The sequence below is a fragment of the Aristolochia californica genome, unplaced genomic scaffold (genome assembly GCF_029961685.1).
Source record: "Aristolochia californica isolate CCGP_79_NKW_82.1479 unplaced genomic scaffold, dmAriCali1.0.hap1 SCAF_13, whole genome shotgun sequence".
Lineage (NCBI taxonomy): Eukaryota > Viridiplantae > Streptophyta > Magnoliopsida > Piperales > Aristolochiaceae > Aristolochia > Aristolochia californica.
The window spans coordinates 1,154,391-1,171,314 of record NW_027181804.1 but is presented as its reverse complement, the minus strand read 5'-3'; the positions used below and the strand labels follow the sequence as shown (position 1 = coordinate 1,171,314).

The following is a 16,924-nucleotide window of genomic DNA, read 5'->3' as shown; positions in this document are numbered from 1 at the left end:
TATAAAAATAATTAAAATAATAGAAATAAATATTAAACTTGATACACAAGTTACAACCACTATTTATTTATTTAATTTTCTCTTACTATGATGAGGCTATCAGTGTATGAATAATGAGATGGATTTTGAATCGTCCATTCACGTGGACCCTTATAGATGGACGGATCCGATGAACAGTCTCGATTCTTAAATGCTTCTCAAGTTAAATCTTTTCATTCTCCAGTTCCCATCTAAAAAAGGACTCTTTTGTCTTTTTGTTATGGCAGTTATTTCTGAGACATCCGGACAGAGATCTCCAGCTGACACAGATTTCACCATCTGACGTGTCATCAAACAGTACATTCTTCTTCACAGTCGCCACTGGCTCACAGTACACTTCCAGTCGCTGCAAAGAAAAAAATCCCGGCGCATCCGGATTCCCAGATTCGTAACCCAACGTGATCCGCACCGTCCTTGCTCCAGTAGGACCCACAAGTGGACGGCTACCAACCGGGCCCACCTATCTGAAACCGACCAGGGAGGGAATCTCGAGTCATCGTCAACTGCCAGGTCAGCATCCTACATGGCCCCAAAAGTTGGCGGGTGGGGGAGGCTTTTAGCTTTTTGAGTTAACACTTCACCCTGCGTTTCCCCTGCTTTTCAATCTTTCCCCCACAGACTATTTCTCCTTTTCTTGATCCTCTTTTCTTCTTTATTCTTAGTCGCCAGCCGTCCACCGCACCGCCATTGCCTTCAAATTCGCCTCCGGCCTCCTTCTGGCAGATCTTTTTCTTCCATCCTCTGTTTTTTATTCTTTTCTGGTTCTTTCTCGGCGAGATCAAATTCTATTGTTTCTTCATTCATTGGATTCTTTGAAATCGATGAGCATCGGATAGGGCTGAAATCATGGTGAGTAGTTTGATCTTGGATTCCTGCTCTGACTGACGAACACGTTTGATTCTTGTTATTGATTCTGATCTTTTGAGTGATGCAGGGGACGCCGGTGAATATAATCGTCGGCTCGCACGTTTGGGTGGAAGAACCGGAGGTAGCATGGATCGATGGAGAGGTGATAGAAATCAAAGGCATCGATGCCACCATTATTACTACGGATGGCAAAACTGTAAGATTGTCTGGTCATTTAGACAAAAGATATATACTTCCATTAATGAGCACCTACAGTTCAGATTTCATATTTTTTGATTGGCTTCTGAACTTAAGAGATTCAATAAGTATGTTGACGATAATTGATGATGAACAATCTTAATTTAACCTTGTTATTATTGTTCTTGAAAACGATTGTCTTGCGTCCAGAATCTGAAATTCACCATCACTTCTAGATCCTGCATGTCTAATTTAGTTACTTATAAACTACAAACAATCTATTATATCTTCACTTCGTCTCTGAAGTATTATATGATGGAACAGATCGTTTGTTTAAACTGATAATATTTAGAGAATATCAGTTTTTAAAGACATCATAGAAGTAAGAATAAGTACATAGGAGGACCTTAACAGAGAAATTAAGATGCTCGGTTACTTCAAAATAGGAAATGCATAAATTGATCAGATCATCTTGAAAATAGGACGCTGGTATACAGGGGTGGGTGGAAAAACTAGGATGTTTTATTCAGAAAAATGAAACTAAAGCGGATGCTTATGAAATCCAGGTTATAGCGAATCTTTCCAGTATCTACCCAAAAGATACAGAGGCTCCACCTGCAGGGGTTGATGACATGACCAAGTTGGCTTATCTGCATGAGCCAGGAGTTCTGCAGAATCTTGCTTCTCGGTTTGCTCTTAATGAGATATATGTGAGTTGCTAGTTAGTAGTTAGCTCAATATTAATAGATATTAACCGAGTTTCAGAAAGAGGTCTGATAAATTAATCTGAGCTTTAATTTAACAGACTTACACAGGAAACATCTTAATAGCTGTGAATCCATTCCAAAGATTCCCCCATTTATATGACGTCCACATGATGGAGCAGTACAAAGGAGCTGCATTTGGAGAGCTTAGTCCTCATCTTTTTGCCGTTGCAGATGCATGCTACAGGTAAATGACCGCGAAATTGTAGACTTGGGTAGTTTGTATGCAGAAGAGTGTGAAGTTGTAATCTAGCCGGTCTTCCTTTATTCCTGTATATTTCAGGGCTATGATAAATGAACATGGGAGCCAATCCATCCTGGTAAGTGGTGAGAGTGGTGCTGGTAAGACAGAGACGACTAAGATGCTAATGAGATATTTGGCTTTCATGGGTGGAAGATCAGGTACTGAAGGAAGAACAGTAGAGCAACAGGTTTTGGAGGTATGGATTAGGACTAAACTAGACACTACAAGAAACCGTAATTTGAAAAGATTTTTTTTTTGTGTTTTATTTATTTTATTGCTCTATTCCAGTCCAACCCAGTCTTGGAAGCATTTGGAAATGCAAAAACAGTGAAGAACAACAATTCAAGGTGAACACTTGAGTAATCGATTCAGTACATAAATTACATTTTCATTTCAAAGGGAAAAAACAGAAGTTTCATTCCAAGGTGAAATCTTACATTACGACTGTCAACTTTTACCAGTCGATTTGGTAAATTTGTTGAAATCCAATTTGACAAGTACGGCAAGATCTCTGGAGCTGCTGTGCGAACATATCTTCTTGAAAGGTCTCGTGTTTGCCAAGTGTCTGATCCTGAGAGAAACTACCATTGCTTCTATATGCTCTGTGCTGCACCACCCGAGGTAACTGTTTGTCATTACAATACCTTTTTGCGTACCTAGGGAACGTTGCCAGACTAATCAATGTCTAGTTCCCCACCAAATTGATGCATAGAAGCTTGAGGTGACAAGTTGTCATTTGTTTTCAGGATCTTCAAAAATACAAGTTGGGGGATCCCAGAACATTTCATTACCTTAACCAGACAAACTGTTACGAGGTGGCAAATGTGAATGATGCACGAGAGTATCTGGAGACTCGAAATGCGATGGACATTGTTGGAATCAGCCAGGAAGAACAGGTAGTGGAATTATTTGTTCTGTTATAAATGAATACTTTTAGCTTAGGTCCATCTGAATTATATTAATAGTAAAACTTTTCCATATGCAGGAGAGCATATTCCGTGTGGTGGCAGCAATTCTTCACCTTGGAAACATTGACTTCATTAAGGGGAAGGAAACGGACTCTTCCCAACTAAAAGATGAAAAATCACTATACCACCTTCAAACAGCTGCCGAATTACTAATGTATATAATCCATCAAACCTTCTTGGCTATCTTGTGAGTGTGCAGTTTTCTGACAGGGTATTATGGTTTCTACCAGGTGTGATAAGAAGGCCCTTGAAGATTCACTATGCAAGCGGGTCATTGTTACACCAGATGGTGATATAACAAAACCACTTGATCCAGGATCAGCAGCTTCAAATCGTGATGCTTTAGCAAAGACAATTTATTCTAGACTATTTGATTGGTAAGATTTACGATATCAATTTCTGCTATATGTGTCTTTGAGTCAAATGCAATAAAAAATTCCATAGATTAATGAAGCACCCAAAATACTCTGAAATACGAAATATAAAATGATGGATATTGTATTTAAGCAACTCTACTTGCACCAATATCTGATATTCAGAAACTCATTTTCATATGAACACATTGTAGGATTGTGCAGAAGATCAACAGTTCTATTGGCCAGGATCAGAACGCCTCCAGCATAATCGGAGTCCTTGATATATATGGCTTTGAGAGCTTCAAGGTCAACAGGTGAAACATAAGAATTGCTTTAATGGAACTAATAAAAGGGACATCTATGTTGCATCTGTTTATAAAGAATCGGGATGATTCAGGTAGCTTACTAACTTATCTGGCAGCTTTGAGCAGCTATGCATCAATCTTACAAATGAGAAGTTGCAACAACATTTCAATCAAGTAATATTACTACCGACTGTTCAACCTGGCATACCTAGCTGTTTTGGATAAGCAGATCTACTATATGAGATTGAATGAGTCATTTGTTTCTAAACTACAGCATGTATTCAAAATGGAGCAAGAGGAGTACACCAGGGAAGAGATCAACTGGAGCTATGTTGAATTTGTAGACAACCAAGATGTTTTGGATCTGATAGAAAAGGTACTTGTTTCACAGAATGACTTTACTCGGATTAGGTGTAGCCTGTAGCACAATAATGTGACGTTATAGAACAGTGTCTACATACTTCTAAAGTCATATGGCGGTGTGTTCCAACTGCACCAAACAAATTAGCTAGCCAGCTAAAGAAATAAGAATATAAATTCGTTTAGTTTTATGATATCATTATTTAAAAATTGAAGATGGTAATTCTAATTTTGGATTAATGATTGCGTATGTATTATGCAGAAACCAGGAGGAATTATTGCACTTCTTGATGAAGCATGGTTTGTATTCCAATTCCTAGGGACCTTTAGCAATTGTTTCTACATAATAGGTAGACTTTGGATTAATGAATTTTATTCACTTCTCACAGCATGTTTCCGAAATCAACTCACGAAACGTTTGCTCAGAAGATGTACCAAACATACAAAGGTCACAAGCGCTTCAGCAAACCAAAGCTTGCACGGACAGACTTCACCATCAACCATTATGCTGGCGATGTAAGAAGAGATAAAACAGAGTTGCTCAGTTCCATATAAAGTAATTTACCTGCTTCAATATCTCATGGAAAAAAAATTCTGATGTAATCTTCTGCTCAATAGGTTATTTACCAGGCAGACCAATTCATTGACAAAAACAAGGACTATGTAGTAGCGGAGCACCAAGCTTTACTGAATGCATCAAAATGCTTCTTTGTGGCAAATCTTTTTCCTCCATTACCAGAGGAATCTTCAAAGCAGTCCAAATTCTCATCAATTGGGACCCGCTTCAAGGTACCTGCCAAGACTTTGGAAGTTAGAATTTTTAATCCTTTCTTTTTGAACTCTGATGTAACTGTCTTCTCCTTCAATATTCCATTCAGCAACAATTACAATCCCTTATGGAAACCTTAAGCACGGCGGAACCTCATTACATTAGATGTGTGAAGCCAAATACCGTCTTGAAGCCAGGCATCTTTGAAAATTTTAATGTCTTGAACCAATTGAGATGTGGGGTAAGTATTTTCCTGTAAATATAGACATTCAACTTTTTGGGTTTCATCTGCTAATAACTTCACTTCTCTATGATATGAACATTGTATCAGGGTGTGCTAGAGGCCATTAGAATAAGTTGTGCTGGTTACCCCACAAAGAGAACTTTCGATGAGTTCCTAGATCGTTTTGGGATGCTTGCTCCAGATGTCTTAGATGGGTAAGTAAAATTCATGTATTTTTTTTTGTGGCTAGTAAGCAAGGAAAATGATCAAAAATAAGAAAAAGAATATTAGTTTGGTTGAACCTAGACTACCAGAATGAATAATCACAAATGTTCCTCTTCTTAAATATACCTTCTACATTAACTTATGGCAGCTCTGATGAGAAAGTGCCATGTTCAGCCATCTGTGACAGAATGGGATTGAAAGGCTATCAGGTAAGTAGAAAATCTATCTCCTGTAATATGACATATAAATAGTTTACATAAATTTTTAAAAATATAATTAAAAATTTAATAGTAATTTTATCCAAATTCCTAATTTCAGATAGGGAAAACAAAAGTGTTCCTCAGAGCAGGTCAGATGGCTGAACTAGATGCTCGAAGAATTGAAGTCTTGGCAACAGCTGCAAGATTTGTCCAGAGACAGATACGAACACATCTCACTCGAAAGGAATTCATTTCACTACGCAAAGCCACTATTCAGTTCCAAAAATTCTGGAGAGGTTTATCTTATTTGCCATATTTTTAATTTGTGCACAAGAAAGACCATGTTTCAATAGGAACCGACATTTTTACATTTTGAGTGCTACAGCCCAGCTTGCACGCAAACTATATGAGCAGATGAGGAGAGAAGATGCATCGATACGTATACAGAAACATTCACGTGCCCACCGAGCAAGAAAAGCTTACACAGAATTACGTGGTGCAGTAATTGTGATTCAAACTGGTTTACGTGCCATGACAGCTAAGAATGAGTACAGATTTAGAAGGCAAACTAAGGCTGCTAAAATTATCCAGGTCATATGATGGGCTTTTTTTTAATTTTTTTCTGTTTCAACTTAATAAAAAATGCTCATTGAACTAGAATTCTAGAACAGATATTTTTTTGCCAAAATAAAAATTAAATGCACTTTTATAAAGACTTTTTTTTATTTGCTTAAACTACTCAAAAAATGATAATTGAAGTAGAACAAATATATGTTTGCCAAAGCAATAACCAATACTTTTTTATTACAGACTCGCTGGCGTAGATTCCGAGCCTTTTCAGCTTATGAGCAGCAGAAGAAGGCTGCTCTTACTCTTCAGTGCCTCTGGAGAGCACGAACAGCAAGGAAGGAGCTTAGAAAACTCAGAATGGTGAAGTTTTCTACTTAAAAGGAAACCATAGATTGCTTTTAAAATGTCCAATTAGATGAGGGCTAAAAAAGATGCATTTTCAAATGCAGGCTGCAAGGGAGACTGGTGCACTCAAAGAGGCAAAGGACAAACTAGAGAAGCGTGTGGAAGATCTAACATGGCGGTTAGAGTTTGAAAAGCATATGAGGGTATACTTTCTCTTTCCTTAAGCTGTTTGATCAGTTAAGAAGGCTGTCAATGTGCCCAGCCAGACCGAATTTTAGTTGGTTTAGGTTTTATTATTCGATCTTGTGCCCCACCCTGAAGTTAGGAATTTAGCTCCATTGAGAAATTGGCCAGAATCACTCTAGTTCAAAGAAGCTGGAGAGGCAGTTATCATGTCTTAACACGAGAAGAAAAACTTTCCCTTGTTTTCTTTTATGGTTTTGTTTATTCACAAATATTTGCAACTGCACATCCTAAACCACTAGAGACCCTAAGGGTACAATTGCCTAAATTTAGTCTGCACTGAAGAAGCCTTTTCTAATTTACAAACTTTTCTCAATTGATACAAGGGATGAGAACTAACTGATACTACCCATGCAGATCGACCTTGAGGAAGCAAAAGCACAAGAAATTGCAAAGCTGCAGTCTGCCTTGCATGAAATGGAAGGACAACTAGAGAAAGCGAATGCTGAAATATTAAGGGAAAGGGAAGCAGTTAAAATAGCAATTGAACAAGCTCCACCAGTCATAAAAGAAGTCCCTGTTGTAGACAACACCAAGCTAGAGTTGCTAAAAAGTCTCAATGAGGAGTTGGAGGTAAAACAAAAAAAAAAAAACGAAAAGAGAAAGAATCAAGGTTTTCTTGTTAGTTTTGTCTTAGTTCATGTCTTAATTTTAAATAAGATTCTCTCTCAACTAATTCACTGTGCTAACTCTAAAAGACTGATGTATATTATCTCAGAGGTACTTACTATACCCATTTTGTATTTTGAACTGCATAGACTAACTGGATAAGGCTTGTTCATATGTAGGTTAAGCTGAATGATTGGAAAGAAAAGGCTGAAGACTTTGAGAATAGGTATCTAGAGGTTCATAAACAGAATGAAGTTAATATTAAAGAAGCAGAGGACTCACATTCAAGACTTGTGCAACTTCAAGAGATGATAGAAAGGTACATTAATAACTCACATATGCACGAAGTGTACTATTTTCTACATTGTTTGTTTCTTTTTTATGAGGTATATAGTTCCTTCTTGCTTTTGTAAATATCAGACTCGAGACAAATTTGTCCAACTTAGAATCAGAGAATCAAGTTCTACGCCAGCAAGCTTTGGATGCATCATCAAATGAAGAACTCTCAGAAGAGATGAAAATGTGAGTATATAAAGATGAAGGAGTTTTAGAAAAAACTTTTTATTCTTTATCCTGAATAAAGTATAAAACATAGTAAAATTTTACAACAGTTTCCATATTTAATTTAATCATATTTGAATGTTTCATTGGATGCCAGCCTTGAGAACAAGATTGCTGAATTAGAATCCGAGAATCAGTTACTCAGCAGCCAATCAGCTGTAGTGGTGCAACAAATTGTTACACATGAGCAGCTCAAGTCACCTAGCTCCTCAGTGGTCACTCAGGTAATCTTTCATTTATAAATTAAAATAGAAGATAATTGGTTTAATTTCAGTTATATTTTATTAAACTAATAACTGACTCTTTTAATGGAGCAGCAAGTTGAGAATGCTCATCAAGTCAAGCCAGAAACAGAAAAAAGGAAATTGCAGGATGCTGGTTCTCATCATGTGGCCCTTGTCAAACAAAAGTCCCTAACTGACAGGCAATTGGTATGTTCTCTAGGCTGTTATATCTTTAACAAGGAAAACACGTCATTCTAAACATCCTATTCAACTTTTGTCCTTTTCTGCAAACCAGGAAAATCATGATGCTCTTATTAAGTGCCTTGCCGAAGATAAGCGATTTGATAAGAACAGACCTGCTGTTGCATGCATAGTCTACAAATCTCTTCTGCAATGGAGATCATTTGAAGCAGACAAGACAACCATTTTTGATAGAATTATTCACACCATAAGGACATCTATAGAGGTAACATTAATTGAGTTCAGATTTGCTAGTACATGTAATTGCAATGGGGCTGATCTCCTCCAATGATGAATGAGACTCATTTAAATAGAGAAATGGGTATCATTCACCTCTTCCATGTGATTGGAGGGGACCAGCTCCTTGCAACTTCATATGTGCTAGCAGATCTAATCCCACATAAATTAGCAGATAATCAAGGTAGTTACTTTTTATAGCTACTGATCATTGGAAGAAGAAGCAGAAATGAGTTCATATTCAGAATACTGGAATCTGATCAAGCTAACTTTTGTTATGGACAACAGAATCAGGACAACATACGAGACCTTGCATATTGGCTATCAACAACATCAACACTCTTATTTCTTTTACAAAATACTCTAAAGGCAAGCAATGCATCAGGCACAGCTATGCACCGCAGCCGAGCACCTGTCACTCTGTTTGGTAGAATGGCACAGGTAAGGTCTTTCTGTCAACGGTGAAAATCTTGTCACTACAATTTGTCGTCAAGGTGTATTATCTGTAAGTTTTCTTTATTCAATATTTTTGCCAAAACTAAGCTCATAAAAGTAAAAATTAATAAATGAAAAAGGAGTCAATGTTATACAATGTTAATACTGTTTTTCTTGAAATATTTTTACAGGGAAACATATTGACTTATATACAGTTATTTCATCATTACACTAACCTTGTTAACCTTATTATTGTTCATTTATTTTTCTCAGGGTTATCGTTCATCAGCATCTGGAATTGGGATATCTACTGGATACAGTGGGATGGCTAGCAAGCCAGATGTCCAATCAAAAATAGAAGCTAAATATCCAGCACTATTATTCAAGCAACACTTGACTGCCTATGTAGAGAAAATATATGGAATGATCAGAGACAGTCTAAAGAAAGAGATCAGTTCATTCTTGACCATGTGCAGACAGGCACCACGACCCGTAAGAACTAGATATATAAGAAGGTCATCTACTAGTCAGGTTGCTAGACAGGCATCAGCTGTGCATTGGCAAAGTATTGTCGACAGTCTTGACCGTACCTTGAGCATACTATGTGAAAACTATGTAAGTAATTTAGATTTTGATCCTTATAACTCAGAATTTAGAAAAGCATGCATACAGCGGACAGACATAATTTTCTTTGAAGATGGAGATCTTGGACAGCATTATTCTTGAAAAAAACATGTAATTCCAAGCACCATCCAATCAACAGATCCAACCAACCGTGCTGTTCGTGACCCAAAGATTTCATAAATTACAATAAAAGCTGGCTGGCCAACTATTTTATTCATGGTTTCAGGGTTTGAGATATTGGAGTCCACTTTAATTAGACAAGTGATTTATGAACGTTTAGTGAGCATGAAGAGCCAACTACTTTATTGCTATCAACTTCAATTAGCCAATTGGTTTTTATTTGTTTTCTTTTCTCCCCAAATTCCATCATTTTGTGACAGAAAATTTGTTAACTAAGAGAGAAAGTGACTTTCCCTCTTATTTTCTTTTCTCTCAATGATTCTCTACTGCCAAACAATAGAAAATAACTCTCTCCCATTTTCTTTTATTTTCTTTTCTTTTTTATTCTGTGGGTTCCAAACAGGCCCTAAGAGAACATGAAGAGTTCAGCCATGTGAGTGGTCCACAACTTAAAAATGGACAAAAACTACTTGAAGTCAGAGATATGTGCCTAAAGAAGCTAATTGAATCTATAAGGATGACATGATCTTTAGACATATGACAGAAAAACATTTATGAGTTTCATCAATCACTTAATTTTTTCATTTGTTTGGATATGATCTGCAGGTCCCTTCAATGATAATAAGGAAAACTTTTTGTCAGGTCTTCTCATACATCAATGCACAGCTCTTTAACGGGTATGGTACTTCTATTGCTCCAGATTTCAAATTTTAATGCTAATGCTTACCCATTAAAATACGTCTGTTGTCAAACATTTACAATTCATATCACTAAACCTTCTGTGTTTCCTCTCCAGCTTACTGCTCCGGAGGGACTGCTGCTCATTTAGCAATGGAGAATATGTAAAATCTGGTTTACAAGAATTAGAAAGATGGTGTTCTCAAGCAACTGATCAGGTAATAACTAAAAATGGTAACATAATGAAAGACTTAAAAACATGAAATACATTTCACTCTGTGTTACTGATTGTACTTTCAAAATTATGGTAAGTAATCATAATTCTGTTTGCAGTTTGCTGGTAATTCATGGGATGAACTGAAGCACATAAGACAAGCTGTTGGGTTTCTGGTAGGCAAAGTAGATTCAACATTCTCTTATGATTATTATATTACAGAACACGTTCATGATTACTAAGAATCCGATTTTTGGTGCATACAGGTTTTGCACCAGAAGACCCAGAAATCTTTAGAGGAGATTGTAAACGAACTCTGCCCTGTAAGTTGAATGAGCCGTGTCTCTAAGTCGTCATTTTTTTATAACTGATTAGTACGCCAAACTTTTCTACAAGGGTATCTGCATTAAGATTTTCACTGATATTTCAGGTTTTGAGCATGACACAAATTTACCGCATTGGAACAATGTTCTGGGATGACAAATATGTAACACAAGGCTTGTCACAAGAAGTGAGTATTTATTTATTTATTTATCTGAGAGGAAGAATTTTTTTTCCTAATTATATTGAATTATGTAGCACAGTTTGTTTCATCGAGTACCTGAAAACAAGATAGGTATCAGCAGCATAAGCTGATATGAAGTTGTTTATTAGCTGATACAGCCAATACCGGCTGTTTTTCTCCCTATTTATAGTTCCAAATTTCGTTAATTTCAGGTAATTGGCAGAATGAGAACTTTGGTGACAGGCGATTCCATAGACACACCAAACAATTCATTCTTGCTAGATGATGACTCAAGGTAAGCGCTCATGAAACCATAAGAAAAAAAAAAGAAAAGAAAAAAGAAGAGGAAGTTTATTACCTGGACATGTAATTCGAACAAAAATAGTTAACTAGCAAATATGAACTGGAAAAACTGCAGCATACCTTTCTCTTTGGATGACATCTCACGTTCTGGACTTGAAATCAACGTCGCTGAAGTAGAGCCTCCACCACTTCTCCGTCAGAAATCGGACTTCCATTTCCTTTTGCAGCGTGCAGACTGAGAGTTTACATTCCTTTGCCGAAAGGTTAAAAGCAATGAACATAGTGTAATTGTACTTCAAATTCTCTCCCCTTCCCTTTTTTGTGAGTGCTGGAAATGTAATTGTAATTTTTTCATGACCTTGGCCAATTTTTTTGCGCCTCCTTGAAATGGGCGTGATGAGTGTTTTTTTTTGTTTGGGAAAAGAAATTTTTTGAGACGCGATACAGACAGCTGATTGATTGATTTGTTGTATTTTCCATTGATATATAGACTGGAAAAAGGAAAATCAAAAGAAAGAAGCAAAGGCAGTTCATTATGTACCAGAGTCTGAAGTGAGAAATAAAAATGATTGTCGTTTTTGTGTTTTTTCTGGTGGCAGTTGCCTTTAAGAATCGAATCCGTATGAAAGGAATACATTGTGGAGGTCTGTGTGGTTCCTCTACTGCCGTTGGCGCCAAATGCGGTTTTATCGTTTTGTGTTCGTTTTGCTCAATTTCATGCATTTATTTGATCGCCACGAGTTGATAAATAGTAATCGACAAGATGCGGCTTATACATCATTTTCTTTCATAAAACATTGGATCATTTAGGTTTTTACCCAAAATTTTAAACATAATTAGATAAATTAATGAAATTTTAAATTTATTTAGGAAAATATTGAACTTTGATCCATCAACTACATGTGTATATTAAAAAATAACACATAAGCTTTTTCTGATTATGTGTTGCCATGTTATCATGCCACATCAACACCCGAATGACACATCAACTTACTTACACATCATCACCATATAAGATGCCGCCCCATTTAATGATAAAAAAATATTCAATTTAAAATATAACATGGCAAACCATGTCATCATCTATGTAAAACCTTTTATGATCGATTTAAAATATTAATAAATTAAAAAATTTATTCAAAAATTTTATTTTAGAGTTTAAAATCAAATTTATTGATATATTTTTTATTTTCATATATTTAAAACAATAAATTATTTAAAAAATTAATTAATTAAAATTTTTTTCTTACCTATTTAACACCATTTATTATTGATTTAAAATATTTATTAATTGAAACAAAATATGAAAATTTTATATTAGAGTTTAAAAATAAAAATTTTGGGTATACAATTACTTTAAATTTAAAAAAATAAAAAATAAAATAAAATAGCAGCCAGCAATTGGGGGGAAGCAACTGCAGCCGGCAGGGAGAGAGGGCAAGAGGAGAGAAGAGATATCAAGCGGTGAGAGAGAACAAAGAAGAACAAAGAAGACCTAAATGTGGTTTTCACTTTTTCAGAATCTAATTTGATCGTTAGAGTGTGCGTGCGTTGATAAATGGTAATCGAGCAAATAACTAAATACGGGTTATGCATGGCATTTCATTTTCTTTCGTAAAACATAATCATGCTTTCAATGATCCTGTAATCCTCCTTCACGTTTTCTACTACCATGACAAGCCACAGAACACCGCTCCACCGTCGCCGGAGACGATGAGCACGTCGGCTTCTCTGCGCTTTGGATGCTGGAGGAGGAATGAGATACCCAGCGGCGTAAAATGTACCCACAGCCGATAACAATCCCATCGGGTATCCAACAGCTGCCCCCTCCCACGAAAACCACTGCTCACTCTCAAACTCCTCCTCCTCTCCTCCCTTCGGCGATACCTTCTTTTCACACAGCACCTGAATCTGAATCCCGCATAAGCCACTGTTGTTCGCAAAATCGTTGATGTCGTTCATTCTGTCCAGCTGAGGACTCCTCGGAATTTCGCCTTTCAGCTTGTTGTTACTTCCCATCAAAAGGACCAAGAGCCCAGAGGCATTTCCGATATTCCGAGGTAGCCGAGAAATTTATTCCTACTCATCAACAGGACCAAGTTAAGTCAAGATATTCCAGATTCATCAACTGGAATATTTCTTCAGGAACAGACACATTGAAGCTATTAAAGCTAAGATCGAGATGAACCAGCCGAGAAAGGTTAGCATACCCATCTCACCCTGCAGAGAATTCGAAGAGAGGTCCAGCACGACGAAACTCATGATACCAAAAATAGGAGCTAAAACAGCAGAAGATGATGAAGAAACGAGTGCTGAGAAGTTGAGATGGATGATGGGTCGTGCCGGCGTGCTAGAATTGCAGGTAACTCGAGCCCAATGACAGCAATCACTAGTCGAATTCCATGACTCCAAGATGGGGAATAATGGATTCGAGGAGGAGCCTGCTTTGACCCTTTGCGGGAGTACAGATTTGAACTGGAGGAGTGCCTGTTTCTGATCATCTGGACAAGAGAAAGACGGGATAAAGGAGAAACAAGAGAAGATGAAGATGATGACGAAGAGGATAAACAAAAATCTTGTTCTGACCATGTTTCTTCTTCTCTTCCAAGCATCATATAGCAGATGTTGCGAGTCAATGACAGGGATGATTTAAAATTTGGCGTAAAACCCGGCAGGCCAACTTGGGTTGCATCAACTGGTTTGTTATTAGTAATAAACAACGCCCCCATTTCTGTCAGAGCAACAGAAAGCTTGAATCTGGGTGTAAAATCTTTTCATCAGTGTTCAAGCAAGCGAACCATCGCAACATCCCCGTTGAAAAAACACCGCCGCCGCCGTCACCAATGCAGAAGTGTCATTTCAATTTTCAGTAACCCATCAGTCGCAGTCGACTAGAATTGAATTATTCAGTTTGTAATCCGATAACCTTTCGGCTCTATAAATGGACTGTAGCTGACGTTAATTCGATTTCAAAGAGGAATGTTCATACTTGTTTAATAAAATCAGTTAAACGAAGGTGCTGGGTGTTTTTTTAGAAGATTTGAACAATTCCTTGTTTGGATGTGATCTAGATTCTCTTTCAAATCCAACAAAAGAGGCCGATGAGAGGGAGGCTTACATTCCTATTTTTTGAAAATTATATTATACACAAATCTTTAACAGTTAAATGTGTTTTTCTAGAGTATGGTTTGGATTTTTCTTAAACTTTCTCTCCAATCGTCATAAGGCTGTGTTTGGAACACAAAGAGTGGGGAAGTTTATCTAAAGAAACCCATAGTAGTGGAGATGAAGGTGTTCCAAGAACCTGAATGTTGTTAGCTTGTAAGGCAGTTGGCCAGAGAATCCGTTTTGTGGCCGGGCAAGTACAACCTGCTCCTTCCCAAATCTCACTGGAGCTTGGCCAATGAACGACTTTAAAGAGACAGGTCAGGATAAACTAGTTCTGCATCATCCTCAATGAATTCCAGAAACCTGTTGCCAGAAAAGTTGTTTAATGACAAATCTAACATTAACGAAAATGAATCATGGAGTTGGAATTTGGCAGCGACACAGAAAGATTATTCCAGTTCGTCAAAAAAGATCAAAAGCTCAGAGGCCTTTGGTTGGTTGATGATACCTCTGTCACTGGTGAATCAAAGTTTTCCCAACTTGGTGCTGATTCACTTGATACGGTCGAGATTGTGATGGGATTGGAAGAGGCATTCGAGATCAGTGTAGAAGAAGAAAGTGCCCAGTAGATCGCTGCTGGATCGTCACTGCTGTTCAGATTTAGTTTCCTTTCAGCGAGTCCAGAATCCGGAAAAATTATTTCAAACCAGCACAGCTGCCATCTATCTTCAGAATTTTATTTTGTGTTGCTGTTAATCCAGAAGATAAACTCTGTCTAGCCTCACTCTGCCGAGAGACAAGCACGGAAGGCTATAATTATGAAACGTTACTGATCATCTGGTATTATTTATCGGAAGTTACTGCTGTCGATTCTCCATCGAACTTTGTTGCTGTTTATGGAGACTGGGTGATCTCTTTGGCTCGTCTCTTGCCGTTGCTCCGAACAATGCTGCTGTTTCTTTTTTCAGAAAATTCTCTGGCTCGTCTTCAGCGCCAGTTGGGTTGCCTTTTCGGGAGGACGAAGAGACCAACCGGATCGATGTTTCGGATTATGTTTCTTATTCCGAAAACTCCTTTCAGCGCCGGCTACGCCTCTCTGGTTTTTCCGTTCTGTTCAAAGCCAGCTCTCTTCGGGGAAGACGACCACCGTTGAAAACGCACTGTTGAAAATTTTAATTTTTCCTAGAAATTCATCGCAGGTTCTGAGTCTCGCGCCGGGCCGCGCCTATTCTGACCCAACTCGGACCGGGCCGAGTTCACCCAGCAACCCTGTTGACCCAGCTTTGCTTATGTATGTCGAGTTAACTCCGGTCAACTCGGCTAGGTCAAATTAGTCCGGTCAGCCCAACTCGGCCCACTTATTTTCTGCCTCGGTTATATAGGTCTAAGTCCCAAGTTCTATACAAATTTCTTCTGTGATTCAACTATATCGGTGGATTATTATTTTATAATATTGACTGCTTATTCCTTGGTCAACATATTAATTGGTGCAGATACTTGCATCGGATTATTTCATAGGTTCTTTTACAAGGGTTTTTATTATTTGATGCATGTTATTGGGCCTAGACCCATTTTAATTGTTGCTATTATGTCTATGTATATAAGACATTATTATTAAGGACTTCTCAGTTGGTGATTTTTGTCAGCATTAGTTTTCTTATGATGAAGAAAACGAAGGTGGCCGAGAATCTTATTTTTCGGGTAATTACCCGTTATCTCCCTTAATTGGCCATTTTGAGAGTCGATGTCCTGTGGAGAGACACGATGATGGAGTTTTATTATACTTTTGAGCACTGCTTATAAACCCACTACCTACAGAAGATAGGAATGTGTCCTACATCCAGCATGAGTTATGATTGGAGTATGAAGCAATGTCATATGAGTTAGAGTGATTTTATTCTCACTTATCTTATGACAGCTAGGCCTTATGGAAGAGACCACCAGGGTAAGGGAGAGTGTTGGAAGATATGGAAGATTGTCATTTTTTACGAGAAGATCCTATTCACTATTTGCAACAAAATGGGAGTTCATGATGTTCTCTCACCCCCAACTTGAGGGGGAATATTAGAAAAAAGGGCCCAAACCCGTAAGACAAAAAAAAAAAACCCACAAATTCAAAATATGTGAAAGATGGGCTTAAGGCCTATAGACAAAGAAGAAGGTCCACAAGCCCATATAATGACGGTAAGATGGTAAATAAAGAGTCACCTCATAAAGATGACATTGATGTAATTAGGTTAAGGTTCTAGGGGTATCATTGTAATATTTTAAGATTATTAATCTATAAATTAAGCTTTAGGAGGGAGGGTTAGGACAACAAGTCCAATTAATCTAGGGGAACTTATTCTTCTTTATGTTTTCTCCCTACGGGTGTTTTTCTCTTTTTCTCCATGAAATAAATCCATGGAGTC

General features: G+C 37.5%; 1 protein-coding gene across 2 annotated transcripts; it reads left to right on the top strand.

Moving 5' to 3' along the window:
- The first annotated feature begins 659 nt into the window (after positions 1–659).
- Positions 660–11,842, top strand: LOC137948330 (myosin-12-like). Of its 2 annotated transcripts, XM_068794387.1 has the most exons (38): positions 660–888; positions 974–1,102; positions 1,650–1,793; positions 1,889–2,034; positions 2,131–2,287; positions 2,380–2,438; positions 2,553–2,712; positions 2,838–2,987; positions 3,077–3,213; positions 3,290–3,436; positions 3,628–3,729; positions 3,837–3,894; positions 3,995–4,096; positions 4,343–4,380; positions 4,470–4,596; positions 4,699–4,869; positions 4,959–5,090; positions 5,181–5,287; positions 5,446–5,506; positions 5,616–5,793; positions 5,883–6,088; positions 6,308–6,427; positions 6,517–6,615; positions 7,013–7,228; positions 7,444–7,583; positions 7,685–7,786; positions 7,923–8,049; positions 8,143–8,256; positions 8,345–8,515; positions 8,815–8,967; positions 9,235–9,576; positions 10,312–10,382; positions 10,502–10,601; positions 10,717–10,773; positions 10,864–10,920; positions 11,028–11,108; positions 11,315–11,397; positions 11,521–11,842. In XM_068794387.1, the coding sequence occupies exons 1-38, from the start codon at positions 886–888 to the stop codon at positions 11,642–11,644; spliced, it is 4,671 nt and encodes a 1,556-aa protein (XP_068650488.1). In that variant the 5' UTR covers positions 660–885; the 3' UTR covers positions 11,645–11,842. The 2 variants fall into 2 exon arrangements, with proteins under 2 accessions (XP_068650488.1, XP_068650487.1); XM_068794386.1 differs by lacking the exon at positions 660–888 and having other exon boundaries at positions 968–1,102.
- The last annotated feature ends 5,082 nt before the right edge of the window (positions 11,843–16,924 follow it).

Excerpts from the sequence above, each read along its gene's own strand:
- LOC137948330 (XM_068794386.1), top strand. The coding sequence starts at position 968 with ATGCAGGGGACGCCGGTGAATATAATCGTCGGCTCGCACGTTTGGGTG. Across the intron at positions 2,288-2,379 it reads TAGAGCAACAGGTTTTGGAG|TCCAACCCAGTCTTGGAAGC; the intron begins GTATGGATTAGG and ends GCTCTATTCCAG. Across the intron at positions 4,870-4,958 it reads CAATTGGGACCCGCTTCAAG|CAACAATTACAATCCCTTAT; the intron begins GTACCTGCCAAG and ends TATTCCATTCAG.